At 39.1% G+C, this 13,297-nt stretch overlaps 1 protein-coding gene across 12 annotated transcripts in view; it reads right to left on the bottom strand.

The window, feature by feature from the left end:
* Positions 1 to 13,297, bottom strand: part of RBMS1 (RNA binding motif single stranded interacting protein 1) — a 200,020-nt gene that overhangs the window by 109,933 nt on the left and 76,790 nt on the right. For 2 of the 12 annotated variants that reach the window (XM_011358685.1, XM_023529843.1), the window contains exon 1: positions 13,183 to 13,291. The exons of 9 other annotated variants lie outside the window; for them this stretch is intronic. In XM_011358685.1, the coding sequence (XP_011356987.1) occupies positions 13,183 to 13,251 (69 nt within the window). In that variant the 5' untranslated portion in view covers positions 13,252 to 13,291. Of the gene's footprint in view, positions 1 to 3,557; positions 3,579 to 13,182; positions 13,292 to 13,297 lie in introns of those variants that run through there. One more of the 12 variants, XM_023529848.1, reaches the window with a different exon arrangement.

The raw sequence follows: 13,297 nt of genomic DNA, 5'->3' as shown, positions 1-13,297 counted from the left end.
ACGGGCCTTCATCACAGCAGTGGTATAAAGTCTTCACGGTGGTTTCTCTATGCAAGAACTTAACCTAGAAACCACAGAGCAAATTTTGCATGCTGTAACAGGTCATGCAGGAAGGGGCTAAAAAATATGTAAATCTGTCTACCCACAGCCAATTCTATGAAAAAGACAACAATTAAGACGGCAAAAGTATATTAATAATTAGAACGTGTGGGTTTTCTAGATCATTTATATTTTAAACTAGATTGATTTCCTAAGTCAGCAATCTTGATTTCATAAATACTTTAAGATGCAATAGAATTGGTTGGGAAATTAACCTTAGGAGAGGAGAAATTAAAAAGATGATAGTTTGTTTTGTCTGAAAACAACAAGCAACATACTATCCCAAAGGGTCTACTTATTCAGAGGATGATCAAAAAACCACATATGAAAACAATTCTGAAAACACTTGTGGCAAGGGTGTGTCACACTTGGAAAAGCCAAGACTTTTAAGGTAGGATGGTGAACCACTAAGAAGTCAGAAGACCTAGGCTTGCAAAGCTGTGAGACTTTGGACATCATTCAATGTCTGTGAATTTTAATTTCCTTAAAGGGGTTGGAATAACTAATCTCTACGGTCCCTTCCAACTCTAAAATACAAAAGGTTCCTTAAAATTGTCTCCCAAAATGTCCCATGGAATATATGTAGTAAACATTCTACGTCTAAGTGGTTCCATGATCAAATAACTCTAGGAAACAAATTACACAAAGCTAGACAAATGTTTTACTGCAGACTTCTCAGAGACTTTTTAATGCTAATTTATCCTGTTATTCAAACAATTCTATACAGTGTTCCCCAAATTTCTTTGAACACTGAAATTTTAATTCCTGGAACACTTTCAACATTTAATAGAACCCTAGTTATCCTAGTAAACACAATTTGGGGAAAGCAGCTTTAAACAAGAAACTTCATGAATTTAAAATCAGATGCTGAAAGAAGAAAAATGCTCACATAATAGTTTAAGCCATCCATTTCAGAAACTGTAATAACATCTCCACAGTGTTTACATGTCATAAAGCACTTTATCTTACGTAAACGCATTGACCCTTCACTCTAGGAAGTCAAGGACGGGTATAAGAATCATTTCCATTTTACCAATGAAATGAACTTCCCTTCTAGATCTTTCTCATGACAAAGTACTTTCCGTTAATGAACAGAATGATCACAGTCTTCTACCACTATTATCATTTCAGGTTTTCCATGACCCATCCTCCAAGATCCTCTTCTATAAAGTGACTTGTTAGGCGACAGCCCAAGGAAGGAGGGATGCAGACACAGCAGCTATGCCAGGTAATGTGTCAAGTGCTAGCACATGAGTTCATCTCATCATCTCAATAACATTAAGTAACTATTATATCTAATTTTGCCACTGAAGAAATTAAGACCCAGGAAGTTTAAGAAATGTATTCACAGTAATGGAAATAATAAATGATGAAGTTGGAATCCATACCCATGTCTACCTTTTTTCTTTAAAAGCAACTTATGAGATCATTCTTGCTGATGTAGTGGAGAGAGAAGTCCTAGACAGAGGCTGGGTAAAAATCCTGGCTCTATACCCATTTGCTCTGGGAATTGGGGTGAATAACTTAAAATGCCCTGATCTGTGAAACAGGGTGAAGAACTATCTCACAGAGGTGTTGTAAAAGAGAGAAGATAGATATAAAAGTACCCAAGCCTTTGCCTGGTCAACAGAGAGTGCTCAATAAATATCAGCCCCTTCCTTTCAGAGAGCTTACAGGTGTTGTGAGGAGGAATAATTATGAAAAATAGTTCAGATGCTCAGACAGTAAATATAACCAAGGGCAGAGAAAGAGAAATAGGTGTGTCTAGAGTGGTGAGTAAAGGCTCTTGGAGGAGAGGTCTTAACAAAGTAAAAGTGGTGATGATAACGAAAGTGTTGCCAATAAACCCAGATCTCCATCCAATTTTCTACTCTTAAGTGAAGGAGGGGCCTAAAAGTTTGAGCACTAGCATTTCCTAAAGAGCTTAACAACAACAAAATGTGTTCACAGCAACTAATGAGTGATAAAGCTAGGATCCACATCTGTGTCCACCTTTTATTCTTTAAAAGCAAGTTAAGATGTTTTGAAAAAGTTTGAGGGTATATTTTAAAACTTAAGTTGGACTTGTGGTTCAGCTAAAAAAAAATTAATACTTTATTTTGGTTTGTGGTTCATGGTTGGTTGAAGTCTGTTTGAAATATGACTTTATTTACACAAATAATAACAGTAGTTATAAGGAGGTATAAATTATACAAGGACCACATTTAATAATTTTAACCACCGGAGCATTTACGGCAGGCCAGATAGTCATATACGTACTACCTCATGTAATCTGGCCAATAACTCTATAAGGTAAGGTCCTGGAACTATTTCTTCTTCAAGATCTTGACCATGGAATCTCTTCTCTGATCCCTCCTTCCCTCACTGCCAGGGACTTTTCATCTTATCAGACCCACCATGCCCCTCCCCATTCAAAAAGGTTCTTTCCTCTTTGGATTTCACCTGTCCTCTTAACCTTCATTACAATGCTCTCAATTTTCATACCTATTCAGCTAACCAATGCCAAATCCTATATAAACTCATTACCCAGATTCTTTCCTGCCCATTTATTGCTGGAAAAGGGTCAAAATATCTTGCCGACTCAGACCACTGAACTCCCAGGGGCCTCATACAGCTTAGTCATCCTTTGACTCATCTCCATTTGAATGCTCACCAAATTCCCAAGAGCAATTATTCCAAATCTTTTGTCACACTCTTTGAGCCTAGTATCCCACCTTTTTTTTTTTCCCCCAAATCTTAAATGACCTAGCCTCTTTCCTGACATGTAAGCTTTTAAGAGGTTCAGCTTCACCTGTCTTCTTCCTTCTCTTCAATATCTCTAGCGTAACCAGTCCCATCTTTCCTGTATCATTGATGGGAAACTCTCTCAGATCCATTTCCTATAAGACAAACTCTCCTTCAATTCTTCTTAAAAGAAAAACCTATTTCCAACTATTCCCTCTGTTTTCTATTACCTTGCTCTATCTACAACCAGTCAGATACTGAAATAATCTGGTCTCAAGGCTGTCTGAAGGGACTCACTTTCCTTTTGGCTCTTGACTTTTCTAAAGACACACCCTCTTCACTCATTCATTCCTTAAAGCCTTTGGAATGTGCTTCCTACTACCTTGCCCCCTCCCCCTTCCCTCCTCCACTACCACCACATACTATTCTATTGAAACCTTTGTTTCAAAGGCTCTCAAGACCTCCCAAAGGATACATTAGTCCTTCCCTATCACACCGAGGTTAGTTCCAAGACCCTCAGTGGATACTCAAAATTGTTGACAGTAGAGAACCCTATATATACTATGTTTTTCCTATAAATACATACATACCTATGTAAAGTTTAATTTATAAATTAGGCATAGTAAGAAATTAACAACTAATAATAAAATAGAATAACAACAACATACAATAATAAAAGTTATGTGAATGTGGCGGTGTCTCTCTCTCAAAATACCTTATTGTATTATACTCACCCTTCTCGTGATGAGATGATACAATGCCTACATGATGAGATGAAGCTGAGTGAATGAAGTAGACACTGTGAAACATTAGGCTACCTCTGACCTGGTGATATGTAGCACACACTTTACAGATTCTCTTTGGCGTGTCCAAACTGCCAGCATCACTACTACTCTTGCTCTTTGGAGCATTAAGAAAAACAAGAGTTACTTGAACACAAGCACTGTGATATCAAGGCAGCCAAGATGATAACCTAAGTGACTAATGAGCGGCGAGCATTTATAGAATAGAATGAACACAATGGACAAAGGGATGATTCAGAGCCAGGGCGGGATGGAGAGAGAGGGGCACGACATGGAAGACGCGCAATTTAAAAGGTAAGAATTGTTCACTTTTCGTTTACTATTTTCCGATTGCAGTTGACCACAGGTAACTTGAAAGTATGGAAAACAAAACTGCAGGCAAGGGGGGACTATTGTATTTCCATTGGCCTATTATTTGGCCTTTGTCCTCCTTAATCTTCAAGCAACATTTAACACAGCTGACTGACCATTTCTTCTTGAAACTCTGTTCTTTTTGTGCTTCAGTGACACTCCTTGGATTCTCCCCAATTTTTGCCATTTCTCTCTCCCTCTCCTTCCCACTACGGAATCTGTGGCTCCCCTAGGTCTGTCAGAACCTCTTGTGGAAACTTTTTCTCCCCGGAATGCTTTAATCTACCCTCAATGATTTTATGTATTATGTTTGAGGAGGTTCTGAGCTTCTTACCCAGAGCTTCGGTTCTGTTATTTCTAACTGCTTGCTAGAAATTTCTGCCTGGAATAGAGGGAGGAGGGGAGGGCAGTAGGGTGTGATTCATGTGGCAAAATTAAAATGGCCAAACCAAGCTGTCACCAGATTTTATTGTGACGGGATGAAAACACTAACCCCTAAGCACCTATCTTCCACATTCCTGTTGCAGTGGTGATTTTTTAACATAACCAATGTTCTTGTTACATTATAGATGTTATAGACAACTATACAGAGACAGATGACATATACTGTTAAGAAAAAGACTTACTGTGTAAGTGTTCCACTCAAAAAAATGTGAAGATTCAGGCCAAACAGGAAAATCTGTGTGCATCTAGGTGACACAGCCTCTACAATGACTTTAAAGCAATCCCAGAGGAGCTGTAAAAAAAATGTTTACAACCACCTCCTGGACCCAAAATGTGTTCTTAAAGTGGTTCACATGGTGGGTGCTACTAGAGTTTTTGGCTGGACGATTCTTCCCTATAAGACTGACTTAGATACAAAAGGGCCTTTTGCATTCCTGGTGTCAGGATACTGAGTAGCAGCAGAATTTATCATTTAGCAAACACAACCTCCTTCCCATTTATTTTAACATCTAAAAAAAGAAAATGTAGAAAATCCCTATACTAGAATAACTGGGTTCATCCTCATCACTGAGCCCAGGGCAAGCAAGTTTGCAATAACTTTTCATTTTCTCCATCATTTAAGACTAGAAACGTAAGACTCTCCTTTACCAAGACCCTCCCTTCCCAGTCTAGTCACCAGCCAAATCTTGCCAATTCTTGCTATACAATATTTTGGGTCCATTCCATCTAATACATTCACATTGCCACTATGTCATTTTACAACCTTATTTCAACCTAGGCTGCACCTTCTAATTCAGGCTCTCCTCTTATCCATTTTAGCAAGCTTGACCCTATATTCCCCACCACCACCACCACCCCTGCCCTCCCAATCTCTACTATGCACAGTCCAGCTTCCCTGAATTACTGACGATTCTCCTAATAAAGCCCATTTTCCTATGTTCAAATCTTTGCTGTAATGTTCCTTCAGCCTGAAATGTCACCTTCCATGATGCATCCAAGGATCCTGTCTGCTGTTAGAAATTTTGGCATCATCTTAAGTCCTCCTTTTCCTTTTCCTTCCACATGAAGTCATAAAAGTTTTTAGAAGACACAGATCCCTTTGGCAAAGTGATGAATGCTCTGAACCTCTCCCCAGGAAAGAGCTAATAATATATGCAACATTTTACATACAATTTTAGGGGCTTTTATAAACTCAAATGTCTACACAATTTCGCTGCCTTCTTTTGGGTCTTTACTATCTTGCAGCTATTTTAACAGCTACCTAACTGGTTTTTCCCTGACCAGCAACAGTGTATCCCCTACAATTCACCAGTTTACTTCCTACAGAATGACCTGTTACTTAACTTATGCTCCGCACTCAATAATTAATTTACACAAGGTTTCTGAGTCTCTGTTAAACTTTCAGTTAAACAAAAGAACATATCCACCCCTTTGGAGTTGGTTTGATGCATCTGATCTATAAAACTGAGAATGCAGAGAAAGTGGAGACAAAGTTGTTTCTAAAATATTTGACTAGGTAGGGTTGAGTTAATCATAAATGGTCTTCCAAAAGGCAGTTCCCTGAAGTGGAGAGACAGAGACCCTGTCTTAGAACAGAGCTGAAAGGAAATTCTAGGTGATGGGAACGATATGAAGAAAAAAAAAAAGGGATATAAGAATCTAAGAGAATACAAAACAATGAGGCTACATGTTTGCACTCAACCTACACAGCACCAAAACAATAAGACTTTAACAGATTTTTGTAAAGTGAACGAGGCAATACTGCTTTCCTTCGGTCTTTCACTCAACCCCCCACCCCCACCCCAACTCTTCTTTCTTCCCTTCAGTGTTTTCTCTTTTCATTGAAGTCTTGCAGACTCTCTGGTGCACACCAAAAACTCCCCTTATGTACTGAAAATCCCCTGGTTGCACAGTAACAACAGTTTGCGAAGTACTGACATTATCTGTACAGTGTATTTCTTACAGAAACCTTCACGGTTCTATTACAAATGGTTCCATTATAAATGGTTCCATTATAAATTAAAGACCTGTAAAGAAGCCACACCTCCCATGGCACTGCCCTTTCCAAAAGCTAAAACTAAAAAGGAAGTATGTGATGAAGACAATCATGAGGATTCCTAAGAAAATAAACCCAAAAGATTCTGACATAAGCAGTAGAACAGTTTCGTTCTTTTCACATTTAACATAGAAATTACATGTGGGGGACTTTGTCCACAAAACAGCTGTATTTAAATGTAGCTGTAAGTCAAATGAAATCAAAGACATTAGTAGTAACTCTTCAATGTTTAGATTAGCTACTTTCCTGAAAAGTAATCTAGAATATAAAATTTCATATATATAGCTAGACTTTTCCTTCACTGACTCATCTAGATAAACTGGTGTCCTAAAAATGTTTTTTAAAAAGCACAGGCCTATTTAAAGTTGTACAAAAGAGGAAAATACTAAACTCATAAATATAAAAACTATCTATCAGAAATAGGTGATTTCCAAAAAGATGGTTTAGGAGTTTATAGTGAAAATAGGAATAGTAATTCATAAATAAGAAGAGACTACATCTCAAGGCTCAGGCACAGAAACAAGTACCACCTACACGCTACTTCCCCAAATTCTCAATGACATGAATCCCTTGGGTTTTCACCACAATTTTTAGATGTTAACAAAAATTTGTAGATTTTTAAAAAAATTTCATCTTTTTCTTGATAACCAAAGGGCTGTATGTTCGTTGCGTGAAACGAGGGGGACTCGAAAGTTGGGAAAAAATGTAGCGAATCACAAAAAGTCACTTAGGATTCCACTTACCAACAGAGGAAAACACTTGTTGAAATGTTGGCACACTTTCTTCCAGTCTATTTTTTAAATGCATTTTGAGACTGTCTTGTATTTATAATGAACAAATACAAATACAAACATAATCTTCCCTAGTTTACATTACATTGTTTTGAAACTCCATATGTTTAAATAGACACAAAATAGATTTCTATTTATTAGGGTACTACTACTCTGTAAAACACCAAGTTTTGTTGCTGCTGCTATTTAATAAGTGTTAAATAACAATAGCTACAATGATTCATTATTTTAATACAGAATTTAGTTTGCTCCATTTAATTTTCTCACCTTGTCCTAAACTCCAGGAAAAGCTTGCTTCCTTCCTCACGGTATGTCTATCCTATTTTAAAATTTACCAGGCTTTTAGAATGTGTTAAACAATGCATTCTCTACAGATGCGAGTTTAAAAACATCCATTTAAAAACCAAATATACAAACAAGACAAAGAAAAGAATTCAGGAAATCATAATCAAATCTGTCAGTTTTTGAAAAAATTAAAAGGTAGCATTTTTCATCAATGAGTGATCTCTTTTTATCCTTTGCCAATCACATATTAGCATAAAATAAATTATAGAGGATTGAAAGGCTTTCTTTCCCCCAAAGAGAAGGCAAATTCTGCCAGGAACAACTGCTTTAAAATATAGTGGGATGCACTTTTCCAATTCTTTTGGTTCTTTCTCTCTCTTTTTTTTTTAAATGTGGTTGAGATTCCTGTTTCCCAGTTCCAGGTCGTTATCTTTTTGGAGGCTGCTCCCATTTTTCTAAACACAGTCCATTCTTAGAGGCTGTGTCAACGTCTCCCAGGAACACACAGAGCTTCCCAGGACCACCTCCTGTGGCTTGCTCCACGAGGATATTAATAATAATAACACCTTAGAAGGATTAACAACAATCCTGTGGAGTGGGCACTATTATCTTTACTTAACAGAAGCTGAGGCTTAGCGGCGAGGTAAAGTGAAAAAAGCATGCAAGTAGTAGAGCCAGAACTAAGCCAGGGTCTTTCAATTAGGTTGAGTGATGGTTAAAGAAGTTAAAATGTGAAATGTGCATTATTATCAAGGCTTAAGGAATATGCTAAGGGGCAAACATTAACAGTGGAGAAAGAAGACATAATACGGTTTATAATTATGACTTTTTTTATACCTATTTTTAAAAGCGATTGAGTCCCCCAGAGAGGGTTGCTGGACCATGCAATATTTGGGACATTAATACGAAAATATTATTTATGTGAAATTCATTTTAACTTGGCTTCCTGTATGTTATCTGACATTAGAGTAAAGGCCTTCACGAAACAAACAAAAAACATTAATAAATTAGAGAGCTACAATTCCCAAAGCTGAGATCTGGGATGCTCTCTGTGCTACATGTCTTTGGGAGGCCAAGTAAAGGGAAGTGTAGTGAGTGAGACTACAGCTGTTCTTGACTGAGCCTCCTTTTTCCTGGTAGCAAACACAGCCTTTGACTCCAGAGACCTAGCTTTCACCAACTGGGTCCTTTAAAATCACTGCCTTCAAATTCCTGACCCTTCTCTACTTAATATGAATGTTGTGAAGATTAAACATAACTGAAGTCAGGAGGGGATATCATATATATCTTTAAATATTTATTTTTGGGCAGAGTGTTTTGGAAATATACTCTCTGAAATGTGGACAAGACAGACAGACACCACCACCCCACCACCCCCACACCACCACCAAGAAAGGGAAGGAAAAGTATTACCAATATATGGTGAGCCCAGCTGACAGGTCTCTAAAAGGAAAGAAAGAAAAAAAATCGAGAAACGTGATCAAAACCTGAAATAACTATGGGAAATGTAGTGAGATGCCAAAAGGGGTGCCTCGTTATAACTGCTGGAGAAGTCTGTTCTTTTCAAATGACTGTGATGGATACAAATTTAAAGCACAGTTACCTTGGCTCATTAATACTACTGAATCACAAATGGAGATAGCCTAATAACAAAAACAGGATAGGACCTTACTTAAGCATACCAATTTAATTTTCTAATTCCCCCTAAACCTCCAATCTCTGTGGCTCAAGTATGTTTACCTTCTTTTAAACAACAACAAATTGGGACTGGCTCAGACAGTATTCATTTAAATATTTCTATGTACAACTTTAATCTTCAAACTTTAACAAAACCCAATCTACTACACATAAATTGCTGTGAACAGAAACTGTTTGAAGAGGATTAATCAACAGCTTTGTATGTCATCCTCTTAGCTGAATCACTGTTGAATTCTTCACGTGCAGCTACACCCAGTTAATCTTTGAGAAAGCAGCAAACTATGTAAATCTACTTAAACTGGGGATAAGTACTTCACTCATCAAAAGTTAGCAACATTTAACAAGTACGGCTATTAGTTGGCATGATCATTTTGTAAACAAGAAATATATACACATCCACGAACATCCTTGCATTCAATTCCCCGACCCCCAAAACCCCACTGTAAATTACCAGAAATATTACCTACCAAAAAAGGGCTTGGTACATGCCACAATTTGTTAAAAAAACAAACAAACAAAGTATATGCCATAACTGAGTCAACTATCTCAAGAAAGCAGTTCCAAAAATGAAAGTAAGGAAACAGTGAGAGAAGTAGCGAATAAAAAATATTTTTAATGGAAATATTCATGTTTTATTTTTAAAGGCTTTTCAGCATGAAGCACTTATTCTATTGAAACACACTAAAATATTTTCACAACTACAAAAGTCCTGATAAATGGGTTTTGTTTTGGCTGTGGGGGTGCTGTTTTCATATAATCAGACTGGATTTGCTTAAGGAATACCATATCTATGAAAGTCACAGTTAAAATAATAAGGACATTTCTCCACTGAGACCTAAACCAAACCATCTTTGTCTAGATACTGCCTAATAGGTTATCACTCCACTTAAAAGCCTCTCGTTTTGACCTGAGCCAAGAAGGTGTATTTCTAATGTGCTCAGAGGCCTGTGATGCAGGAAAATCCTGTTTATCCTAGATGATGCCAGAGATCAGTGCTCCTTGATGCCCTCGATACACTACATGGGGCAGGAAGAGGACGAGCACCACCCACCTAAGCTTTGACTGAAACTGGCTAACTCCTATAACCTGTAAAATAAAGTTTTAAGAAGAAACTGTATAATCACTCGGTAGCACAATATTCTGACTTCAAAGCTACTTCCAAATATCACAAATCTACCCATCCATGTCATCCATTTACCTAATCCTTCACCTCCAATCTCACAACCTCCACCTTGCCCCTCAAAAAAGGTGGGTGGAATTCTTAAACTGGACTTCTGAGACGAGAAGGGCAATGGGCAGTGATGCAGATGAGCTCTGTATGATTTCCTATTGAGATGTGCTTGTAAGCAGGCATTTACAGTGTGTAGTGTGGTGGTTTTACAAGCTTGGCTGCCAGGTCCAAATCCTTGCTCTGCACTTTGGTTTGTATAGACTGGGCAGGTTACTTAATCTATGCCTCAGTTTTCTTAACTGTAAAATGGAGACATTATTATTACCTGCCTCACACGACTGTCAAGATAACTAAATGAGTTAACCCACCAAAAACACTTAGAACTGTGACCAGCAGGCACTAAGGTGCTCAATGATAGCCAGTATTATTATATAGGTATAATACAAGTGTGATTCTCATTATTTTCCCCCCAAAGGTAATTTTTAAGTATTCCTCACATTCGATTTTTTCCTCAAGCAAATTATCTAAAATCAGCTCTAACAGCTTATATATTTCTAGATTAAAATTAAACTGCATTACACACCTAAAAGTTACCTATATTTTTCATCAAAATGAACAAACTAATAAGAACTGAAAGGTGCAAGCTTAACATCACAAAATCTTACTTTAAAAAAAGCATTAATTAGACTTCTCGTTTAGACTAAGTCAGGATGAGATCACAAAGTCACTCATGGTAACCAGGTCCCCGTGCTGGAAGTGTGCTTTCCCTGTGAATGGCTAAACACTAACAAAAGAAACCTTTGACTCAAATACCACTGGTACCCGGGGTCTTGTGTCTGTATAATGCCTACACATTCATTTCTTTCTTTGCCTATAGAAAAAAAGAAAGTCTGTTTGTTTTTCTGATTCAGTCAGCCCTTTTAGTCTCTGAAGCTAAGGAGAGCCCAATGAAAAGAAGAGCATCTTATCAGCGTGCTCCAGACCAGCAGGCTGTCCCCCTCCACACACAAAACCTCCAGCCCCTCACAGCAAAAGGCCTCACCCTCAGAGCTTTTTCACCATTTCAGAGCTAACGCCCCGCCGGGTTTTGACAACAAATAAATGAATACACAAGGCCTTTACATAATTAGCCATCTTTTCAGGTACAGTGAGGTGGGTGGGGGAGGAGAGTTCAGGAGAAGAAGCTATATTGTAAATTAGCTTCATTTATGAAGTTGATGTAAGTGTGCCCGACCTGAGGGCATTTATTTTAAATGAGGCCACATGAAGAGAGTTTAGAGATGCCAGCTTCTGACTCTAGACAATTTTAGCATATACTTCAGCCAAGTCAAAATGTATTTTTTTTTTTTTAATTAAAAGGGGGGAGGAGATATTCTTAGGTTGGGTAAAAGTTCCACTGACTTGGACAGCAAGGGCTCACAGACCAAAGGTGTGTTTACTGCCTTTTTAAGGGAAAGCTAACAAGCAAAAGAACCAAAGATCAGAAAACAATATTTTTTGACACCATCACTGCTTGACAAAATTAGCCTTACTTTCAGATACACTTATGCTAGGATATAACCCACCCCCCAAAATGACTTTAAGAACAAAAAGCACAAAACATATCATCAATGACCCCGTGAACGCCTTCAGGAAGGCCACCAGGCATCACTGTCATCCGTCATGACCTTTACAGAACCATGGTCTGCATAGAAGGATACAGTTCGCTTGTATCATTATTGGGATAATAACTTAATTGATTTGTCTCAGTAGCTCAGGATGTAGACAAGAGATTTAGTATGGCAGAAAAATATCTGCAATCGTGTTTTTGTTTTCTCAATAAGCATCTTGCTACTGACCTCTGAATGAGTTTAACCTTTTCTAAACAGACCTGCACATTTTTTACATAATTTAAAGCTAGGTTGTGTTATTGTTGCCGCTGAAAGGCTCTGTGAGATTTATCACAACATGGCTTCAGTAACCTTCTTTTAAAAACAAAGACGAAAAACAAAACAAAAGGCCGCAACTATAAGCTCCGAGGTCCACTCCTTTTCCCGGCAGGGGATTCTGATCTAACCACTAAAGTGCCTTTGGAGTTCAATCTGTTAAAAAATGTATGAAACGGTATTAAAATAAGAAAAAGCATGTGTATGACTCAGGCTTATCCAAGTATCTCTGCAACTAGGATGTCACAGGATTTCCCTGTGCTTCTGAAAACTGAAAACCTTGAGAAAGTGACAGCAGTTCCTGTTTCTTTTTTCTCTTTTAAATATATATGGGAGGGGGCGCGCGCGAACACGAACACACACACACAGACACACACACACACACACACACACACACACACACACGTCTTCCGGGTTTCCTACGAATCAGGCAGGTTCTTTGAGAGGTTCCAAGTGAGGGTTGTTGCAAACCAGCGTTACGACTAATTATCGTACTCTTCTACACACAAAGGTTTGAGGTTAAAAAAAAAGAAAAAGAAAAGCCAAACTTGTTGCAGAGCTGGCGAAGCCCCCAGCCCGGCGCACTCCTGCTCCCGCCGCCTCTCCGCCCCTTCCCCCCGTCCTCCACGTCCCACCCAGCCCGGCCGGCGGGGGCGAGGGCATCTCCCCTGTAAGGTCAGCGGCCCGAGCCGTCCCCGCGGGCCGCCTCCTTCGGAAACAAGGTCACCGCCCAGCCCGGTCCCTCCGAGGAGGAGATCGGTGTCCTTCCGAGAGCCGCCGCCCTTCGTAAAGCGGGGCCGCCGGTCTCCGGGCGGCATCCCCGCGGCCGGCTCACCTGCTTGCGATAGGGCGTCCTGCAGTTGCTGCTGCCCCCGGGGTTGCCGCTGCTGCTGGGGAAGATCATCGCGGCGGGCGCGGGGCAGCCGCGCCGCGAGGGGGAGGGCGCAGGG

Source organism: Pteropus vampyrus, unplaced genomic scaffold (assembly GCF_000151845.1).
Source record: "Pteropus vampyrus isolate Shadow unplaced genomic scaffold, Pvam_2.0 Scaffold2, whole genome shotgun sequence".
In the NCBI taxonomy this organism is placed as follows: domain Eukaryota; kingdom Metazoa; phylum Chordata; class Mammalia; order Chiroptera; family Pteropodidae; genus Pteropus; species Pteropus vampyrus.
This window is presented reverse-complemented; position numbering and strand designations above follow the sequence as displayed.